The following is a 22,459-nucleotide window of genomic DNA, read 5'->3' on the forward strand; positions in this document are numbered from 1 at the left end:
AGATACAGAAACATTATTAAAGTGGCTAGTGATCCATTTCTAAAAGTGGCCAGTGATTCCTAATCTATGTCTATTGGCAGCCGAATCTGATGTGCTAGAGATGGCTGTTTAGTATCTCGGTCCCAGCTTTGATGCACCTGTACTGACCTCGCCTTCTGGATGTTAGCAGGGTGAACAGGCAGTGGTTCGGGTGGTTGATATCCTTGATTGTCTTTTTGGCCTTCCTTTTTGGCATTGGATGCTCTAGTTGTCCAGGAGGGCGGGAAGTTTGCCCCCAGTAATGCGTTGGGAAAACCGCACCATCCTCTGGAGAGATTTGCGATTGTGGGTGGTGCAGTTGCCATACCAGGCGGTGATACAGTCCGACAGGATGCTCTCAATTGTGCATCTGTAAACGTTTGTGAGGTGATAAGACACATTTATTTAGCCTCCTGAGGTTGAAGAGGCGCTTCACCACTGCAGTCCCATCGATGTGGATTGCGGGGTGTTCCCTCTGCTGTTTCCTGAAGTCCACCATCATCTCCTTTGTTTTGTTGACGTTGAGTGAGAGGTTATTTTCCTAGCACCACACTCCCAGAGCCCTCACATCCTCCCTGTAGGCTGTCTCATCGTTGTTGGTAATCAAGCTTACTACTGTTGTGTTGTCTGCAAACTTAATGATTGAGTTGGAGGCGTGCTTGACCATACAGTCATGGTTGAACAGGGAGTACAGGAGGGGGCTGAGCACGCACCCTTGTGAGGCCCCAGTGTTGAGTATTAGCGAAGAGGAGGTGTTGTTTCCTACCTTCACCGCGTGGGGGAATGATGTGATAGAATTTCAGGATCCTTTTCCTCAAATTTGCTTTTTTAAATCCCCAGCTCCATTAAATGCAGCCTCGGGATATGTGGTTTCCAGTTTGCATAAAGTCCAGTGAAGTTCTTTGAGGGCCGGCGTGGTATCCGCTTGGGGGGATATAGACTGCTGTGGCTATAATTGATGAAAATTCTCTCGGGAGAACACGAGTGCGGTCTGCATTTGATTGTGAGATATTCTAGGTCGGGTGAACAGAAGGACTTGAGTTCCTGTATATTATCACAGTTACACCATTTGTCGTTAATCATAAACATATACCTCCACCCTTCTGCTTCCCGGAGAGATGTTTGTTCCTGTCGGCGCAATGTACTGAGAACCCAACTGGCTTTACAGAGCCAGACAGTATATCTCGAAAGAGCCATGTTTCGTGGAAGCAGAGTATGTTACAATCCCTGGTGTCTCTCTGAAAAGCAACTCTTGCCTTGAGCTCATCCATTTTATTATCCAGCGATTGGACATTATCGAGTAAAATACTCAGGAGCGGTGGGTGGTGTGCATGCCACAGGAGTTGCCACAGGTGTTGATGGTTTAAACACTCAGACTCAGATATCCAAACTTTGGTGACTAACAGTAATTTAAATGACCCACGTTTACACAATGTGGTCGGTTTTCTCCTGTTGCCATGCAGGTTTTGATATCAGAGGGGCTCGGGAGATACGCCAAGGATCCAAAGTTCGTGGCGGCCACCAAGCACGAGATAGCAGACGCGTGCGAGATGACCATTGACGAGATGGAGAGCGCGGCCAGCCACTTGCTGAATGGCGGTGTGGCGCCGGCAGTTAATGGGGTCAACGTGTACCCCGTCATGAGCGAGCGGGACTACGACCTCCAGGACGCCACGGCCAGTTACAGTGACGAGGAGCCGGAGGTGGAGCTTAGATTACCGTATGAGGAGGACCTGGCAGACGAGATGATCTGCATCACCACTTTATAGCATCGGCTGGAGAATAAACTACTAGAAACTAACTACTAGCTGTATGTACTCTACTTCATATAGACTACAGTACCATCAGTGGAAAACTAAATGAGAAATGCATCTATTGGCTTACGACCAAAAGAAGTGCCTTTTACATGGAAGAGAAAGGCACCTATGAGGAGAGAGAGACACACTTATTCTCTCACTCACCCTCTGCCAGCCAGGGAATTCACATCACTTCTGTCAATCACAGGACCAGAAGCCAATCCTGGTGCCAGGGAACCATGTTAGTCCCACCCTCCCAGACCGACACTACTGGCGCTTAGGAGGCCATAAACATCTGCAATAGGTCACCTTCTGGAGGTGACACTCACAGGTTCATCAACGAGCCAATTGCAGACGAGGACATGGCGTGTCAGTGGAGGAGATGGACCTATTGGCAGAGGCGTAAGGTACCGTAGGCAGGTCGTTAAGGGTGATGACAATCAGATGTAAGATGTCATTCCCTCTGTCACTTTATTAACATTTTGGCATATCATGCAAGTTTTCAATGCAAGCATAGAAAGGCATATCTCTCCCCACCTAACACCCCTTAGATGTTTTAGTATAACTTTGATCCCGGAATCATTGACATAAATAATTAAAAGATGGCTGTAGATGGGTCACAACGAACAGAGAATAACCAGTTTACGTATGCAGGAGATATCAGTCACATTTATAGCATCATCCAACTGGAGATATACACTTCTGAGATGACTACAGCATGGAATAAATGCACTAGCAGGCAGGTTGTTTTTTGACAATTTGACAATAGCCTGACAATAGCCTGATGAATATTTCATAGTAGATATACTGTAAATGAATTGTATTATATAAACAAAAAGAAAAACTTTGTAAAGAGATGTTCTATATTTTGTAATTGTGTACCATTTCAAAAGAAGATCAGCAATACACACCCTAATGAATCATATTATGCTACCAGGAAAGAAGATCGCTGGTGTTATTATTTTATTAGGTACAATATTCTGACATTTATTTGCCTTTTCTTTGTTGTTGCTCATATGCATCCTTGACATGTCTGTGAACAGCTTTTTAAAATAGTTTTGTTTTTTGTGTAACAACACAGCTGCACAAGATATGCAAATGTCTTTGTTTTTTACTTGTTTTATGAGCATAAGAACACTGTATATGTGTTACTCAAACCACACCAACACCAGTACCACAAAGTAAAGTACCCCTTATTATGAGCATCTTTGTAGGACTTGATATTAGCTAAGCATCAAGGAGGCTATTCTACCTTTATAAAGATGTGATACTAAACTTCCGTGTTTGCATATGTTGTGCAGAGGAAGTGCACAGAACAGAAAGGTCAGATGCCTAGTGCATTGACAATGCTGCTTCATTTGCCCATTTTGAAATGAATTCTACAACTTTATTAGTTTCATCTGTCCTAACTGAAATGCCTTCTGCTGCTGAAAGAAAACAATATGATAGACGTGAGATGAACAGAAATCTCCCCATCGTTCTCAATGCTTTTATTGGGATTTTTCCTCAATATACAACTTGTTGATCACGATTAATGTAAGTTAATTCCACTGATCCTTTCAAACTGAATCTTCCTAATCACTTGGCCTTTATGTTGTTGTGTGTGAGACTTGCGACAGACTGAGCCGGTGTGAGCCAGGACAGACGGGATGCACGGTGGTTGATTGGTGAGACACGTATTCATCAGGGATGTTGACAGGGCAGATGAGCTCACGTGATGAGGCTGCATCTAGCCTGGGTGCCAGTCTGCTTCTGCTCTCTCGCCAACTCCTTACGGAATTGTCAAGCAAAACATGACAATGGAGTAGGCAAAAGCACAAACAGATCTGGGACCAGGCTAGGTATCATCATGGTCTAGGTAGGTCCACGGTCTCCACCATTGTTGTCCTCTTCTGTTGTGTTGTGTCATATTTGGCCTGAAGTGTTTTAGCTGGAGAGAGGCTAAGCAATACTAACCCCCTCACTCTCTCAGCCTCTCTGGCTTCTCTCTGCATACACTATACCTCGTGGTGGTCCAGCATCGTCTGGGGAAAACATATCAGCCTTCCTCTCAACCAACCAGTCTGTTTCCCACAGCCATCTTATCTGTCCAATGAGAAGGGACTGTTTGTACTATGGCTAATTTTACAAGAAAACGCCACTTTTGTTGCTATCAACGCAAGTTGAAAATTGATGCACCACAAAATTACTTTACACTAGCAGACAAAAAATAAAGTACTAAGTTCACTTCTTTTTCAGGTGCTGCCCTGGATAGTTTGAATAAGCACAGATGATGGGTAGGTGATGAGACATGTGGGATCTGTAATTCATGAGTGTTTGATTTGTAGTTCATGAGTTTGCATTGCGTTCTCAGTCAACCTGAATACTGTCTTGAAAATGTAGGTTTTCCACATTGTGTGCACATTGAAAGGGCTCTTTGAATTGTTTGAGTAAAAAAAATGTGTTCTGGTCTTTTTGTTGAGAATTATCTTGTGAAAGGACCAATGCGCATTCCAGGCACGTTATACTATTCGTAGCAATTACTGATAAACTGAAAATATGCATTATTTTGTAAACACTTTTAAAAAGGTTGTGTTAAACTAAAGATAAAACAAACATACTTTTACCTCATGTCAGGGATTCCTGAAAAAAAGAAAAGAGAAAATGATTTGGTTCATTCTATACCAATGGTATTTCAATATTAGCACATAGCTGTTTGTCTTTGCACAAGTAACTGTATAGTGCTATTGTTTCTCCTTTTTCTATACACATTTTTGTGAATTAAGGTGAGACAATTTTGTACTTTTTTTGTGACTGTGTGTATGGTTTAGTGAAATCTATATTTGTCATTTACACCTCACCTTTCAATGCTGGGACAGAAAGAATCTGAAAAAAATAAAGAAAAAAATATACATTTTCAAGGTGCACTGTTACTCTGTTGGTTGGTTAAAAAAATATAAATCCAATGGTAATATACCAGTTTACAGAGAAACCCTTGTTGATTTAAACATTTTGATTAGTTTTCATTCTATTATTATAATTATTATGATTACTATTACTACTATTACTGTTATTAAATATGTATTAAAATAGAAGATAATGTAAAATATGTACAAACATATGGAAAGACCCATGGTAATGTTCTCTACTTGAAAGTCCTTATATTTACTCTGTAATGTTTTTATTCAGTAAACATGATTTCTCTTAGTAGCAAATGCTTTATTATGACCCTCTATGTTTTGTATCAATTCATTTTTTTTCCTTTTTTTGCCTTGAATTCATTTGAATCAATAATGATATTTTATTTTCTAATGATTATTACTGAATAAACTTACACTGAAATTCTACACTGTATGTTCATTATTTGTGCTTTGTTTATAGATAATCCATGCATTATGTATTGAACAGCATGTTCATAGTGTTTTATATTTACCATAAAGTAACGATAGATTCCACAGTTAATATACATTCTGTAACATACTGTAGGTAACATACTCTGTGATCAGCCAGTCTCTCATCCCATTCTGGATGTAGTATTAAAACCATACTCTAATGTTTTTTTTGTTATGACAAGGTAAGAAAGTCATACAAATTTCCTTATTAAGGTATTAATAAGTCATATTCTTACAAACTAAGAGGTATATTTAATGAATGTATTAAAAAAGGCATAGAATATGAGTGACACTTTATTGGTGCTGCTGGTGCCATCAGTGGATTTATCTAAATGCCTTTATGGATCAACTGGGGGAGACTTTGTTGTTGATGGTTGCCACAGTGGTCTGCATCTCTGACCCCTCCTCCTCAGATGGCCATGGGTCCCTCCCACACAGCAGGAATGGCACTGCATATCTCCGGAACTGGACAAGACACAACACCATTATCATACACTGTTACTGTGTCCGACATTTTGTTGTATATCAAATGGCTTCAATGTTTAAAATAACTGTTCATGGTAAACAGCAGCTGTTCAATCGCAAACTGTATGAAATTAAGTCGCAGTGAAACAATGTTCTACCACAGGACCTGAGCTAATGGTGACTGAAATTACTTTCACATTTTTCTCCACTAGATGGAGTCTTTAGACTGCTAACGAGTGTCTGGTGTGTGGCAAGATGCATTGCAGTGATCATTATACAGATTAGTGTCTAACTTAATCTCCTATCACATTTATAGGCTTATTATCATCCTTGACATTTATTGCTTCCTATATCTGATCTTGTTTTCAATACAAACAAAGTGTTTCATTGACTGGTTTGCTGACGTCACGAAAACGATGCGCACATTTCAAAGGGGCATAAGGGCATGTCTTGTTATGGTTCTGAATGGCCAGATAGCTAACAACAACGAAACTGCCATGGTGTGAATCATACGTGGCACGTTTCAGTTGGTTTGAACTTGTCATTGATACCATGTCTTGTTTTGAGGTGTTTTGACTGATGTCACGTCTTTGCTAATATGGAAAAATGTGTGTTGGTTTTGTTGCTAAACAACCAACCCATCTATACACATGTGTAGATGAATAGAATATGTACTGTATGTACAGTAGCAGTCAAAAGTTTAAACATACCTACTCATTCAAGTGTTTTTCTTTATTTGTACTATTTTATACATTTTAGAGTAATAGTGAAGACATCAAAACTATGAAGTAATACTTATGGAATCATGTAGTAACCAGTGTTAAACCAGTGTTAAACAAATCAAAATATATTTGAGATTCTTTAAAGTAGCCACCCTTTGCCTCGATGACTGCTTTGCACACTCTTGGCATTCTGTCAACCAGCTTCATGAGGTAGTCACCTGGAATGCATTTCAATTAACAGGTGTGCCTTGTTAAAAAATGCAGGCCAAATAAATGCTTCACAGACACATCTCAACATCAACTGTTCAGAGAATTCTGCATGAATTAGGCATTCATGGTCAAATTGCTGCAAAGTAACCACCACTATAGGACACCAATAAATAGAAGAGACTTGCTTGGGCCAAGAAACTTGAGCAATGGACATTAGACTGGTGGAAATCTGTCTTTGGTCTGATGAGTCCAAATTTGAGATTTTTGGTTCCAACCGCCGTGTCTTTGTGAGATGCAGAGTAGATGATCTCAGATGGTCTCCGCATGTGTGGTTCCCACCATGAAGCATGGAGGAGGGGGTGTGATGGTGTGGGGGTGCTTTGCTGGTGACACTGTCTGTGATGTATTTAGAATTCAAGGCACACTTAACCAGCATGGATACCACAGCATTCTGCAGTGATATTCCATCCCATCTTGTTTGCGCTTAGTGGGACTATCATTTGTTTTCAACAGGACAATGACCCAACACACCTCCAGGCTGTGTAAGGGCTATTTGACCAAGGAGAGTGATGGGGTTATGCATCAGATGATTTGGCCACAATCACCTGACCTCAACCCAATTGAGATGGTTTGGGATGAGTTGAACTGCAGCGTGAAGAAAAAGAAGCCAACAAGGGCTCAGCATATGTGGGAACTCCTTCAATACGGTTGGGAAAGCATTCCAGGCGAAGCTGGTGGAGAGAATGCCATGAGTGTGCAAAGCTGTCATCAAGGCAAAGGGTGACTACTTTGAAGAATATAAAATCCCTAATATATTTTGATTTGTTAAACATTTTTTGGTTACTACATGATTCCATATGTGTTCCGGGATTCTTCGGATGGCATTGAAGAGTACACCACATCAGTCACTGGCTGGCTTTATCATTAAGTGCATCTATGACTTTGTCCCTACATTGACTGTACGTACATACCCCAACCAGAAGCTATGGATTACAGGCAACATCCGCACTGAGCTAGAGGGTAGAGCTGCCGCTTTCAAGGAGCGGGACTTTAACCCGGAAGCTTATAAGAAATCCCACTATGCCCTCCAACGAACCATCAAACAGGCAAAGCATCAATACAGGACTAAGATTGAATTGTACTACACCGGCTCCGATGCTCGCCGGATGTGGCAGGGCTTGCAAACCATTACAGACTACAAAGGGAAACACAGCCATGAGCTGCCCAATGACACGAGCCTACCAGACGAGCTAAATGACTTCTATGCTCCAAACTAGCCAAGTAATACTGAAACATGCATGAGAGCATCAGCTGTTCCGGACGACTGTGTGATCACGCTCTCCGTACCCGATGTGAGTAAGGCCTTTAAACAGGTCAACATTCACAAGGCCGCAGGTCCAGATGGATTACCAGGACGTGTACAGCAAGCATGTGCTGACCAACTGGCAAGTGTCTTCACTGACATTTTCAACCTCTCCCTGTCTGAGTCTGTAATACCAACATGTTTCAAGCAGACCACCATAGTCCCTGTGCCCAAGAACACTAAGGTAACCTACCTAAATGACTACCGACCTGTAGCACTCACATCTGTAGCAATGAAGTGCTTTGAGGGCGGCAGGGTAGCCTAGTGGTTAGAGTGTTGGAGTAGTAACCTGAAGGTTGTGAGTTCAAACCCCCCAGCTGACAAGGTACAAATCTGTCGTTCTGCCCCTGAACAGGCAGTTAACCCACTGTTCCCAGGCCGTCATTGAAAATAAGAATTTGTTCTTAACTGACTTGCCTGGTTAAATAAAGGTAAAATAAATAAATAAAAATTACATTTGAAAGGCTGATCATGGCTCACATCAACACCATTATCCCAGAAACTCTAGACCCACTCCAATTTGCATACTGCCCAACAGATCCATATATGATTAAATCTCTATTGCACTCCACACTGCCCTTTCCCACCTGGAGAAAAGGAACACCTATGTGAGAACGCTATTAATTGACAATAGTCCAGTGTTCAACACCATAGTGCCCTCAAAGCTCATCACTAAGCTAAGGAACCTAGGACTTAACACCTCCCTCTGCAACTGGCTCCTGGACTTACTGACAGGCCGCCCCCAAGTGGTAAGGGTATGTAACTATACAACTGCCACACTGATCACGGGGGCCCCTCAGGGGTGTGTGCTCAGTCCCCTCCTGTACTCCCTGTTCACTCATGACTGCTTGGCCAGGCACGACTCCAACACCATCATTAAGTTTGCTGATGACACAACAGTGGTAGGCCAGACCATGGACAACGATGAGACAGCCTATAGGGAGGAGGTCATAGACCTGGCCTTGTGGTGCCAGGACAACAAACGCTCCTTCAACTTGATCAAGACAAAGGAGATGATTGTGGACTACAGGAAAAGGAGGACAGAGCAAACCCCCATTCTCATCGATGGGGCTGTAGTGGAGCAGGTTGAAAGCTTCACCAACAAACTAACATGGTCCAAGCACACCAAGACAGTCGTGAAGAGGGCACGACAAAACCTATTCCCCCTCAGGAGACTGAAAATATTTGTCATGGGTCCTCAGATCCTCAAAAAGTTATACAGCTGCACCATCAAGAGCATGGTTGCATCACTGCCTGGTATGGCAACTGCTTGGCCCATGACCATAAGGCACTACAGATTGTTTTGCGTATGGCCCAGTACATCACTGGGGCTAAGCTTCCTGCGATCCAGGACCTCTATACCAGGCTGTGTCAGAGGAAGGCTCTAAAAATGATCAAAGACTCCAGCCACCCTATTCATTGACTGTTCTCTCGGCTACCTCACAGCAAGTGGTACCGGAGCGCCAAGTCTAGGTCCCAGAGGCTTCTCAACAGCTTCTAACCCCAAGCCATAAGACTCCTGAACAGCTAATTAAATGTCTAGACTATTTCCCCCCACCTCTTTTAGGGTGCTGCTATTCTCTGTTAATTGTCTATGCATAGTCACTTTAACTCTACCTACAGGTACAGTACATATTACCTCGACTAACCGGTGCCCCCGCACGCACATTGACTCTGTACCGGTAACCCCTGTATATAGCCTCGCTATTTTTATTTTACTGCTCCTCTTAATTATTTGTTACTTTCATTTCTTATTATTTACTTATCTATTTTTTACTTAATATATCTCTACGGGATCGGTGCCCCCCCCCCCCGGGGCGGTTGAGCTAACATAGACTAATGTGATTAGCATGAGGTTGTAAGTGACTAAACAAATTCCCAGGACATAGACATATCTGATATGGGCAGAAAGCTTAAATTATTTTTTATATAACTGCACTGTCCAATTTACATGAACTATTACAGTGAAATAATACCATGCTATTGTTTGAGGTGAGTGCAAAATATTGAACTTGAAAATGTATTACCAAACCAATTAGGCACCTTTGGGCAGTCTTGATACAACATTCTGAACATATATGCAATGGTTCATTGGATCAGTCTAAAACCTTGCACATACACTGCTGCCATCTAAAGGCCAAAATCCAAATTGCGCCTGGGCTGGATTAATACATTATGGCCTTTCTCTTGCATTTCAAAGATGATGCGCATATTATTTTCTTTGTCTTATTTTTTACCAGATCTAATGTGTTATATTCTCCTACATTAATTTTATTTCCACAAACGTCAAAGTGTTTCCTTTCAAATGGTATCAAGAATATGCATATCCTTGCTTCAGGTCTTGAGCTACAGGCAGTTAGATTTGGGCTGAAATTTTTAAAAGATCCTTAAGAGGTCTATTAACATGTATTTTTCTTAAAACTGCATTGTTGGTTAAGGGCTTGTAAGTAAGCATTTCACTGTGAGGTTTACAGTTCGGAGCATGTGACAAATCAAATTTTATTTTGGTATTTCACTATTAATCTACAATGTATATAATAGTCAAAATAAAGAAAAACCCTTGAATGAGTAGGTGTCCAAACTTTTGACTTGTACTGTATGTGTACCTGTTTGTTCATTTAGAGGTAGATTTATAAGTATTCCTGTTTGTTCATTTAGAGGTAGATTTATAAGTATTCCTGTTTGTTCATTTAGAGGTAGATTTATATGTGTACGTGTTTGTTCATATAGAGGTAGATTTATACAGTATGTGTACCTGTTTGTTCATGTAGAGGTAGATTTATACAGTATGTGTACCTGTTTGTTCATGTAGAGGTAGATTTATACAGTATGTGTACCTGTTTGTTCATGTAGAGGTAGATTTATACAGTATGTATACCTGTTTGTTCATATAGAAGTAGATTTATACAGTATGTGTACCTGTTTGTTCATGTAGAGGTAGATTTATACAGTATGTGTACCTGTTTGTTCATATAGAGGTAGATTTATACAGTATGTATACCTGTTTGTTCATATAGAAGTAGATTTATACAGTATGTGTACCTGTTTGTTCATGTAGAGGTAGATTTATACAGTATGTATACCTGTTTGTTCATATAGAAGTAGATTTATACAGTATGTGTACCTGTTTGTTCATATAGAGGTAGATTTATACAGTATGTGTACCTGTTTGTTCATGTAGAGGTAGATTTATACAGTGTGTGTACCTGTTTGTTCATGTAGAGGTAGATTTATACAGTATGTGTACCTGTTTGTTCATGTAGAGGTAGATTTATACAGTGTGTGTACCTGTTTGTTCATGTAGAGGTAGATTTATACAGTATGTGTACCTGTCTGTTCATGTAGAAGTAGATTTATACAATATGTGTACCTGTTTGTTCATGTAGAAGTAGATTTATACAGTATGTGTACCTGTTTGTTCATATAGAGGTAGATTTATACAGTATGTATACATGTTTGTTCATATAGAAGTAGATTTATACAGTATGTGTACCTGTTTGTTCATGTAGAGGTAGATTTATACAGTATGTGTACCTGTCTGTTCATGTAGAGGTAGATTTATACAGTATGTGTACCTGTTTGTTCATGTAGAGGTAGATTTATACAGTATGTGTACCTGTTTGTTCATGTAGAGGTAGATTTATACAGTATGTGTACCTGTTTGTTCATGTAGAGGTAGATTTATAAGTATACCTGTTTGTTCATGTAGAGGTAGATGAGAGGGTTGTACACTGTGCTGCTCTTGGCCAGGTAGACTGGCACAGTGCCCAGCAGAGGACTGATGGGGGCATCAGGGTGGGAGACCACCACGAGGGCCAGGGTAGCGTAGGGCAGCCAGCTGACCAGGAAAGTAACCACCATCAGAACCACCATGCGGGCCACCTTAGCCTCCGCCTTGGCTGCTGCACCCCCTTCTATACAGCCCATTGCAGAGACCTGCAACAACAACAACATCACAGCCAGGTTGTGGAATATGGATAGTACAGTATGTAAAGCTTGCCGAATGCATGACACAGACAATATGTGGTCATACAGAGAGTATATCTTGGGCTAGGAGTTTTTCCTGACCATATAACCTGACCAAGAACAACTCCAGCCTACAGGCTGAATTTTTCCGTTTCAGGTCTTGAGATCAGGAAAAACTCCTGATTGGCCCTAATTATGATGCACACTACCAAACTGGCACAGACACTGTCTGAGCAGACACACCTTTAGGGCCGTGCATGTAAACTACACATTGAGTGGACCTACCTGTCTTAAGGTGTAAATGAGTTTAGAGTAAGAGGCCACGATGATGAGGAAGGGCACGGCGAAACACAGCAGGAAGTAGCACAGGATATATGACACATTATTGGGGTCCCGGTTGTGCCAGTCCGGGGCGCACGATGTCCCCACGCCCTCCAGCTCGTACCTGTAAGGGAAGTGAAGTTTAGTTATGGTTTACTATTATAATCTGAGTGGTCTCATTACATGATACCTCATCAGTACATAGCAGTGTGGCGGATTAATCTGATGTCATTACAGTACCTTCCCCAGCCGAATAGGGGCGGGGTGTTCCAGAGGAGAGACCAAACCCATGACAAGGCCACACCCCCAACCGCATGCTTGGTCTGGAACGAGATTGGTCCTAGCGGCTTGCTCACCACAAACATCCTCTCTATGGCAATCAGAGCTACCGTGCACAGTGACGTGATACCTGCAGTACACCCCAGTCACACAGTACAGTACACCAGTCATACAGTGCTCCACAGGGCCTCATCGTAAAGTTATTTTGCAAATTATATTGTTGTTGTAATTAAAGGTACAGTAATTACAGATAGTGTTGCCTGAAGATTGCAACGACTGATTAGTATGACAGAATCATTACGAGAACTCATTTTAATTGATTTGTTTAATTACGAGTTTGATTCAAAATAATGATTCAGCTAGATGGCCATAAGAAAATGATTAAATTGAAACAAAATCAACATGGTTCCATATTATAAAATATGTTTAAAAAAAGTTAACAATACAATCGTACTTTTTGAAGCAAATATATACTTTTAATACAGTACATGTATTTTCAAATGTACACTTTACAGTAAGGCCATATTTGTAGAGAAGGAATGAATGTCATCACTGTCTATGTATATGTGAAAACAAAGTATATCCCAGAGACAGTTCTGGGAGCCACTCACCAAACAGAGCCACAGAGAATCCCTCTATGATACAGCCGGTCCGTCCCAGGGAGAAGTACCCCAGAGCGTTGTTGACCACAGACAGAACCCCACCAGTCAGCGCTGTCCCCAGGTCAGCTACGGCCATGTTTACCAGGGCGTAGTTCAGAGGTTGCCTCAGCTGCTTGTTCATCAGCGACACCACGATCACCGTGGAGTTCAACACAATGGCCGGTACGGTGAACATAGCCATGACGATGGAGAGGGTGATGAAGCCGGCTCGGGGCAGGAGCTCCTTGCCCTCGGGGGACGGTCCCAGGTAGGACGAAGCGTTGAGGAGAGAGGCTGGCAGCTGCATCATGGATATAGAATGACAACAAGCACACACCACACAGGCTCTCACTCTCTTGGAGGTGGTAAGAACCTCCACACCACACTCCAACACAAGGTCTCTCACACTCCCTTAAGTCTCTCAGAGCCCACACCACTCTGACGGCAGCGAAAGGGTGCACAGATTGAGACACAGAGAGTGGAATATCTGAGATTAGGTGTTCTAAGACGTGTGATGTAAAGTCCCACAAATCCAGACTTAACAAAGAGTAATTCCCTCAGGTGGTGATCCTTGATCACAATTTACACCTGATTGTAGAGGCGCCAGAACAAGTTGTCTCTCACCAATTGCAAGTGCCCTCATAGGAATATGTGTGTTAAATTACTCCAGTCAAGGTGATAGGAATTTTAAACTTCCCAGGATCCCTCTTCATTCCTTGACATCCCTGGCGAAAATGAGTGTCACTCCAGAGAGGGGCTTTCTGGGAAATGTCTGACTACCTAAGCTTTTTTGCTGTCACACACATGGACATACACAAACTCTCTCTCACACACACACTAACACATGCACACACAAACTCGTTCTCCAACACACATGGACACACACACAGGGTCAGTGAAAGTTGAAAGTGTCAGCCTCTGACTAATAGGTGTGTGAGAGAGGGGCACTCCAGGTCACTATCCTTTCCTGATTGACCTGACATGTCCAGCCTTCCTTATTTTAACTTACCATGGACCTACAACAAAGCTCTGTGTGTGTGTGTGTGTGTGTGTGTGTGTGTGTGTGTGTGTGTGTGTGTGTGTGTGTGTGTGTGTGTGTGTGTGTGTGTGTGTGTGTGTGTGTGTGTGTGTGTGTGTGTGTGTGTGTGTGTGTGTGTGTGTGTGTGTGTCAAGTGTCATTAAATACAATTACTATTCAGTGTATTTACTTACTGTAATAATTTTCATAAGGTAATGCTATTTTTTTCAATGACTGTTTTGATTCTATTGTTTTATGATAATCTTGGATGCCCATTTGAATACAGATGAAGATAATGTTCTTTCCCATGTCAGCCTCCTCCCATCTATTATGTGTTGTTGTGGCTCAGTTTTGCTTATCCAGGTTATTTCTTAACTACAGTAATACCGCCACGTAATGGATTAAATAAACCATTATAAAAATAAACACTGTGTTGTGCTAGTCCTGGCTGGTACACTGTGTTAGCAGCTGCTATATTTAGTCTCTGGCCTCCTCTTGTTCCTCCAAGTTTTTATCAAGTCGGAGGAATCCCCACAGAGATCCTATGAATTACAATTTAAATAGTTATTGTATATATGTAATTCTATGGGAATCCCCCTCCTTTCTCCGGACTACTGTATATACAGTCGTGACCAAAGGTTTTGAGAATGACACAAATATTAATTTCCACAGTTTGCTGCTTCAGTGTCTTTAGATATTTTTGTCAGATGTTACTATGGAATACTGAAGTATAATTACAAGCATTTCATAAGTGTCAAAGGCTTTTATTGACAATTACATGAAGTTGATGCAAAGAGTCAATATTTGCATTGTTGACCCTTCTTTTTCAAGACCTCTGCAATCCACCCTGGCATGCTGTTAATTAACTTCTGGGCCACATCCTGACTGATGGCAGCCCATTCTTGCATATTCAATGCTTGGAGTTTGTCAAATTTTGTGGGGTTTTGTTTGTTCACCCGCCTCTTGAAGATTGACAACAAGTTCTCAATGGGATTAAGGTCTGGGGAGTTTCCTGGCCATGGACCCAAAATATTGATGTTTTGTTCCCAAGCCACTTAATTATCACTTTTGCCTTATGGCAAGGTGCTCCATCAAGCTGGAAACGGAATTGTTCGTCACCAAACTGTTCCTGGATGGTTGGGTGAAGTTGCTCTCGGAGGATGTGTTGGTACCATTCTTTATTCATGGCTGTGTTCTTAGGCAAAATTGTGAGTGAGTCCACTCCCTTGGCTGAGAAGCAACCCCACACATGAATGGTCTCAGGATGCTTTACTGTTGGCATGACACAGGATTGTGATAGTGGTGTGGGGGCTGTGCTTTGGCAAAGTGGGTGGGGTTATATCCTTCCTGTTTGGCCCTGTCCGGGGGTGTCCTCGGATGGGGCCACAGTGTCTCCTGACCCCTCCTGTCTCAGCCTCCAGTATTTATGCTGCAGTAGTTTATGTGTCGGGGGGCTAGGGTCAGTTTGTTTATCTGGAGTACTTCTCCTGTCCTATTCGGTGTCCTGTGTGAATCTAAGTGTGCGTTCTCTAATTCTCTCCTTCTCTCTTTCTTTCTCTCTCTCGGAGGACCTGAGCCCTAGGACCATGCCCCAGGACTACCTGACATGATGACTCCTTGCTGTCCCCAGTCCACCTGGCCATGCTGCTGCTCCAGTTTCAACTGGCCTGGGCCCTAGGACCATGTCCCAGGACTACCTGACATGAGGACTCCTTGCTGTCCCCAGTCCACCTGGCCATGCTCCTGCTCCAGTTTCAACTGACCTGAGCCCTAGGACCGTGCCCCAGGACTACCTGACATGATGGCTCCTTGCTGTCCCCAGTCCACCTGACTGTGCTGCTGCTCCAGTTTCAACTGTTCTGCCTTATTATTATTTGACCATGCTGGTCATTTATGAACATTTGAACATCTTGGTCATGTTCTGTTATAATCTCTACCCGGCACAGCCAGAAGAGGACTGGCCACCCCACATAGCCCGGTTCCTCTCTAGGTTTCTTCCTAGGTTTTGGCCTTTCTAGGGAGTTTTTCCTAGCCACCGTGCTTTTACACCTGCATTGTTTGCTGTTTGGGGTTTTAGGCTGGGTTTCTGTACAGCACTTTGAGATATCAGCTGATGTACGAAGGGCTATATAAATAAATTTGATTTGATTTGATTTGATGGTAGCGCTCACCTTGTCTTCTCCGGTAAAGCTTTTTTCCCGATGCCCCAAACAAACGGAAAAGGGATTCATCAGAGAAAATGACTTTACCCCAGTCCTCAGAAGTCCAATCCCTTTACCTTTTGCAGAATATCAGTCTTTCCCTGATATTTTTCCTGGAGAAAAGTGGCTTCTTTGCTGCCGTTCTTGACACCAGGCCATCCTCCAAAAGTCTTCTCCTCACTATGCGTGCAAATGCACTCACACCTGCCTGCTGCCATTCCTGAGCAAGCTCTGTACTAGTGGTGCCCCGAACCCGCAGCTGAACAAACTTTAGGAGACGGTCCTGGCGCTTGCTGGACTGTCTTGGGCACCCTAAAGCCTTCTTCACAACAACTGAACCACTCTCCTTGAAGTCCTTGAAGTTCGCTCTCCTGTGAAGCACTTTTTGTGCAAAGCAATGATGACGGCACATGTTTCCTTGCAGGTAACCATGGTTGACAGAAGAAGAACAATGATTCCAAGCACCACCTTCCTTTTGAAGCTTCCAGTCTGTTATTCGAACTCAATCAGCATGACAGAGTGATCTCCAGCCTTGTCCTCGTCAACACTCACACCTGTGTTAACGAGAGAATCACTGACATGATGTCAGCTGGTCCTTTTGTGGCAGGGCTGAAATGCAGGGGAAATGTTTTTGACATATAGTTCATTTGCATGGCAAAGAGGGACTTTGCAATTAATTGCAATTCATCTGATCACTCTTCATAACATTCTGGAGTATATGCAAATTGCCATCATACAAACTGAGGCAGCAGACTTTGTGAAAATTAATATTTGTGTCATTCTCAAAACTTTTGGCCACGACTGTACACTACCGGTCAAAAGTTTTAGAACCCCTACTTATTCAAAGGATTTTTTTAAACTATTTTTCCATTGTAGAGTAATAGTGAAGATATCAAAACTATGAAATAATACATATTTTATTTTTGAGATTCTTCAAATAGCCACCCTTTGCCTTGATGACAGCTTGGTATTCTCTCAACCAGCTTCACCTGGAATGCTTTTCCAACCGTCTTGAAGGAGTTCCTACATATGACCCCAGCCATATTTCCAAAGTTGTGGCAAAATGGCTTAAGGACAACAAAGTCAAGGTATTGGAGTGGTAATCACAAAGCCCTGACCTCAATCCTATAGAAATTTTGTGGGCAGAACTGAAAAAGAGTGTGCGAACAAGGAGGCCTACAAACCTGACTCAGTTAGACCAGCTCTGTCAGGAGGAATGGGCCAAAAACGTATTGTTGGAAGCTTGTGGAAGGCTGCCCGAAACATTTGACCCAAGTTAAACTATTAAAAAGGCAATGCTACCAAATACTCATTGAGTGTATGTAAACTTCTGACCCACTGGGAATGTGATGAAAGAAATGAAAGCTGAAATAAATTATTCTATCTACTATTATTCTGATATTTCACATTCTTAAAATTGTCACGACTTCCGCCGAAGTCGGTCCCTCTCCTGGTTTGGGCATTCGGCGGTCAACGTCACTGGCCTTCTAGCCATCGCCGATCCACTTTTCATTTTCTATTGGTTTTGTCTTGTCTTCCCTCACACCTGGTTTCAATTCCATCAATTACATGTTGTGTATTTAACCCTCTGTTTCCCCCATGTCCTTGTCGGTGATTGTTTATTGTAAGTGCTTGTGCACGTTATGTCTGGTGTGCGTTGGGTTTTGTACCCATTTATTGATTGGTCTGTTTTCCGGTGGGTTTTTATGATTAAACTGCGCAGTTGGAAAAAACAGTTTTTGCTCTCCTGCGTCTGACTTCTCTTTCGCCAGTACGCACCCCTTACAAAAATAAAGTGGTGTTCCTAACTGACCTAAGACAGGGAATTTTTTACTAGGATTAAATGTCAGGAATTGTGAAAAACTGAGTTTAAATGTATTTGGCTAAGGTATATGTAAACTTCCAACTTCAACTGTAGGTCTTCTAAAACTTTTGACCGGTAGTGTATAGTCTATAATACTGTACATATAGAATCACTTTAATAATTAAGTCAGGGGTAATCCTGTTTCTTTAAACCGTAGAAAATATAGAGGTTGAAAGGGTACATGACACTAGTCGGGATGATGGAATTTGCACTGAAATGATTGGCCCTGGCTCATGTCACACTTTACATATTTGTCCCAAACCAATGTTAATCATCTAACAATGGGAATTGTTCTAACAATTACAGTAGCTTTAGCATACAGTTATTCAGATGTTGACCTGAAATACAGGAGTTATTCCATAATAAAATGAGAAGGAGCCAATCACATAAGACTATTCACAATTGGACACAACTGACTGTGGGGCAGTTTGCACAGTGATACAAAATTCCTACTAGAGAGCCAGAGATAATGTGACAGGTCAGAGGGTGACTGACAGGTGGCAAGACTGGAGTTAAGCTCCCTGGAGTTAACAGGCCAGACAGCACAGTAAGTTGTCAGTCCAGTGCATAACCTTCTAAGAGGTTTAACTTTCATTAAATCAAGATAGAGATTACGAGTGTTTTGGGGTCCTGAACTAAAATCGAGCCATGAGGATTTAAACCCGCTTTCAACGCAGTACTTTCTAAACCTGTTTAATCTCGACCAATCATTCTAAATCTGAGTGGGTGAAGAAACATTGTTTGTGAAATGTAGTTGTCATGATGAGTTGATTGTTACTTGACACACACTGTGAATTCAGTAGGCTGGTATAAATTTAGTACATTTATTTCGATGTTGGGTGAATAAACTTCCACGCTTCGTAAAGACAGGCGTGAAAATCAGCACCGTGGACAGTGCCTCGTGCAACTACAGTGAAATCAGAACCATTCTTTATTTCTACATGGGTTTACTCTCATTTCTTGAAATATAAAATGGGGGGAATTAATCAAGAGAACTTCAATACTCTGTTCTTATCTAAGTTTAACAGGCTTTTTCTACCCTGTCTGTTGCCAATAGTGGAGATCATTGGAATCAAATCCCTCTCACTGCAATAGACCTCATATCAAATCAAATTGTATTTGTCACATGCGCTGAATACAACAGGTGTAGTAGACCTTACAGTGAAATCCTTACTTACAAGCACTTATCTGGCGCCGGTCTTGAGTGAAACTCAGATAAAGTGTAGCTGATTCGGAATGCGACGCTAAACTTTTATTTGGAGGCAGTTAATTTAAAGCAGTGACCCTCCTCGCACTAGATGTGATTGGGACCTGGGCAGACAAAAGGCTGTGATATTGTCCATGATCATGCGCCTTATTGGCGAGTTCCCAGCCTTGCAGAGGCTCCATGCACCTTTGATGTACGATGTAATTATCCAGTTATCCAGCTAATAATGGCCTCGCTCCGAAACGCGGCGTGCATGGTGGGGAAATCCATCAGCCCATACACTGCCTTGACATTATTATCACACGCTAATCAGCGTTTCGAAAGAGGACCTCTCGAGGACTTCTGAAAGAGAAGGGTCTGTTTATAACAAAAAGGGGCCAATGACATACAGTGGTTTGCAAAAGTTTTCACTCCCTTTGGCATATTTCCTATTTTGTTGCCTTACAACGTGAAAGTCAAATTTATTTTGGAGTGGTTTGTATAATTTGATTTACACAACATGCCTACCACTTTGAAGGTGCATTTTTTTGTTGTGAAACAAACAAGAAATAAGACAATAAAACAGAAAACTCGAGTGTACATAACTATTCACCCCCCCCCCCCACCCCCCCCAAAAAAGTCCATACTTTGTAGAGCCACCTTTTGCAGCAATTACAGCTCCTTCAATTTGGATGGGTTCCGCTGACAGCAGTCTTTAAGTCATACCAAAGATTCTCAATTGGATTGAGGTCTGGGCTTTGACTAGGCCAGTCCAAGACATTTAAATGTTTCCCCTTAAACCACTCAAGTGTTGCTTTAGCAGTATGCTTAGGGTCATTGTCCTGCTGGAAGGTGAACCTCTGTCCCAGTCTCAAATCTCTGGAAGACTGAAACAGGTTTCCCTCAAGAATTTCCCTGTATTTAGCGCCATCCATCATTCCTTCAATTCTAACCAGTTTCCCAGTCCCTGTTGATGAAAAACATCCCCACAGCATGATGCTGCCACCACCATGCTTCACTGTGGGGATGGTGTTCTCGGGGTGATGGGAGACGTTGGGTTTGCACCAGACATAGCTTTTTCCTTGATGGCGAAAAAGCTACATTTTAGTCTCATCTGACCAGAATACCTTCTTCTTCAACCCTGATCTGTACTTCTCCACAACGTTGTCCCTGATCTGTTTGGAGAGCTCATTGGTCTTCATAGTGCTGCTTGCTTGGTGGTGCCCCTTGCTTAGTGGTGTTGCAGACTCTGGGGCCTTTCAGAACAGGTGTATATATACTGAGATCATGTGACAGATCATGTGACACTTAGATTGCACACAGGTGGACTTTATTTAACTAATTATGTGACTTCTGAAGGTAAATTGGTTGCACCAGATCTTATTTAGGGGCTTCATAGCAAATGGGGTGAATACATATGCACTCACCACTTTTCCGTTTTTGATTTTTTTAATTATTTTTTAAAACAAGTTATTTTTTCATTTCACTTCACCAATTTGGACTATTTTGTGTATGTCGCTTATATGAAATCCAAATAAAAATCTATTTAAATTCCAGGTTGAAATGCAATAAAATAGGAAAAACACCAAGGGGGGTGAATACTTTTGCAAGGCACTGTAACTGTCACACCAGAGAGCGCAAACTGAGTTTTTAAAACATTGTAAACATTGTGGCGATGGGGGATAGGACATCCTCACAAAGGAGAGTTTGGTTACTGACCAGCTCAAGAATAGGCTATAATATATTATTCCATATTATCGGCTTGCCTACTCCCTACATGAACTCTAACATGCATTTAGTCTTAATGACTCAAATGATTTGTAATGGCAATTCATGTATGCACTGCAGTAGCCTAGTTCATGGCACTTAAATTCCAAGTCTCTTTGGTAATCTGTAAGTATTCAAAAGGTATGAAAATGTCATGTAGTCTAATATATAGAAAAATACTATTTAAAATGTAGAGCCTGTGCACTTGGCCTAACCTCTGTCGGTTTCACTGTGGATCCGTTGTGTAGATGGCAACACACTTGGGATGTTGAAGTAAAGTCAAGTTAAGTGATGGAATTTAAACTGTCTTAAAGAGAGGACTACATTAAGACTAGCTTATACCACATGTCCAGCATGTGCACATGCGTTTTGCCGTATGTTGTTTGCCAGATGTCTTGGCCACATTTTCTGAACAATGGTGCACATGTGCTTCACAAGGCTGCAGAATGGAATGCAGCCTGGAGAAGATCATGTTCACCCTGTTCCACCAAAGCTAATAATTAGAACAGGTGAAAGTTATTCTCCAATCGACCTACTAGTATCATAGGCTGGCAGAGCTTCCAACAGACTGGCGTGCACAAGGGCGCTTTATAACAATTCTGTCACTTATCTCTATCAACATAAACATCAATAAATTGAACTGGTTGTTCATATATAGAGTACTGATTTCAAATCACTAGCTTGTACTGCATGATGGCATGCTAAATTACACACAAAACCGTCCTGTGCATATTCCTTTTGAATGACATTCTGTTGGCTGGTTTCCTGAAAAGCCAACAGGGTGCACTACCCAAGTGTAGTAATGATGAATTGCCCCAGAGTCATTCTTACCCTCAGAGACACATATCCAGTCATTCAGCCGATTATATTCTTGTCTCTAACTACACAATAGTCCTCATCATTTGTCCTATGTATGGTGCCACCCCCGCCATGGAACTTTTATGAACCTCTGTTTGTAATGGTAATGCAACGCACGAGTTGAAAATATTGAACGCATGCAATATACAGAACGCACCGCAGCCTAGTGCGGTATCCCAAGCATAGCGTTGCGGACTGCTCCATTGACAATGTATTACTTCTGCCGGAATGCTGAGTTTGACACATCTTGGGGATATGAAGCTTTATGCCTCGATAACACCGATATGTTTTGCGCAAAATAGTATGCCGCATCATCTGGATATGTATGTAACAAAAGTTCAACGTTCCCCTTCTGCTATAATTTCTGTCAAGCCGTATCCGCACAGTTTGACACATATGAACGTATGCACCAC

At 42.0% G+C, this 22,459-nt stretch overlaps 2 protein-coding genes across 14 annotated transcripts in view; one reads left to right on the top strand and one right to left on the bottom strand.

The window, feature by feature from the left end:
* The window catches only part of LOC124028199 (voltage-dependent L-type calcium channel subunit alpha-1D-like), a 148,233-nt gene extending 143,093 nt beyond the window's left edge, over positions 1-5,140 (top strand). For all 13 annotated transcript variants that reach the window (XM_046340319.1, XM_046340327.1, XM_046340346.1 and 10 more), the window contains one exon: positions 1,482-5,140. In XM_046340319.1, the coding sequence (XP_046196275.1) occupies positions 1,482-1,787 (306 nt within the window). In that variant the 3' untranslated portion in view covers positions 1,788-5,140. The remainder of the gene's footprint in view (positions 1-1,481) is intronic.
* Positions 5,056-13,535, bottom strand: LOC124028292 (parapinopsin-like). The gene is made up of 5 exons (XM_046340398.1): positions 13,123-13,535; positions 12,473-12,641; positions 12,197-12,356; positions 11,639-11,881; positions 5,056-5,650 (listed from the first exon to the last, which is right to left on the bottom strand). The coding sequence occupies exons 1-5, from the start codon at positions 13,460-13,462 to the stop codon at positions 5,531-5,533; spliced, it is 1,032 nt and encodes a 343-aa protein (XP_046196354.1). The 5' UTR covers positions 13,463-13,535; the 3' UTR covers positions 5,056-5,530.
* Between the last annotated feature and the right edge of the window lie 8,924 nt (positions 13,536-22,459).

This window comes from Oncorhynchus gorbuscha, linkage group LG03 (assembly GCF_021184085.1).
Source record: "Oncorhynchus gorbuscha isolate QuinsamMale2020 ecotype Even-year linkage group LG03, OgorEven_v1.0, whole genome shotgun sequence".
NCBI lineage: Eukaryota > Metazoa > Chordata > Actinopteri > Salmoniformes > Salmonidae > Oncorhynchus > Oncorhynchus gorbuscha.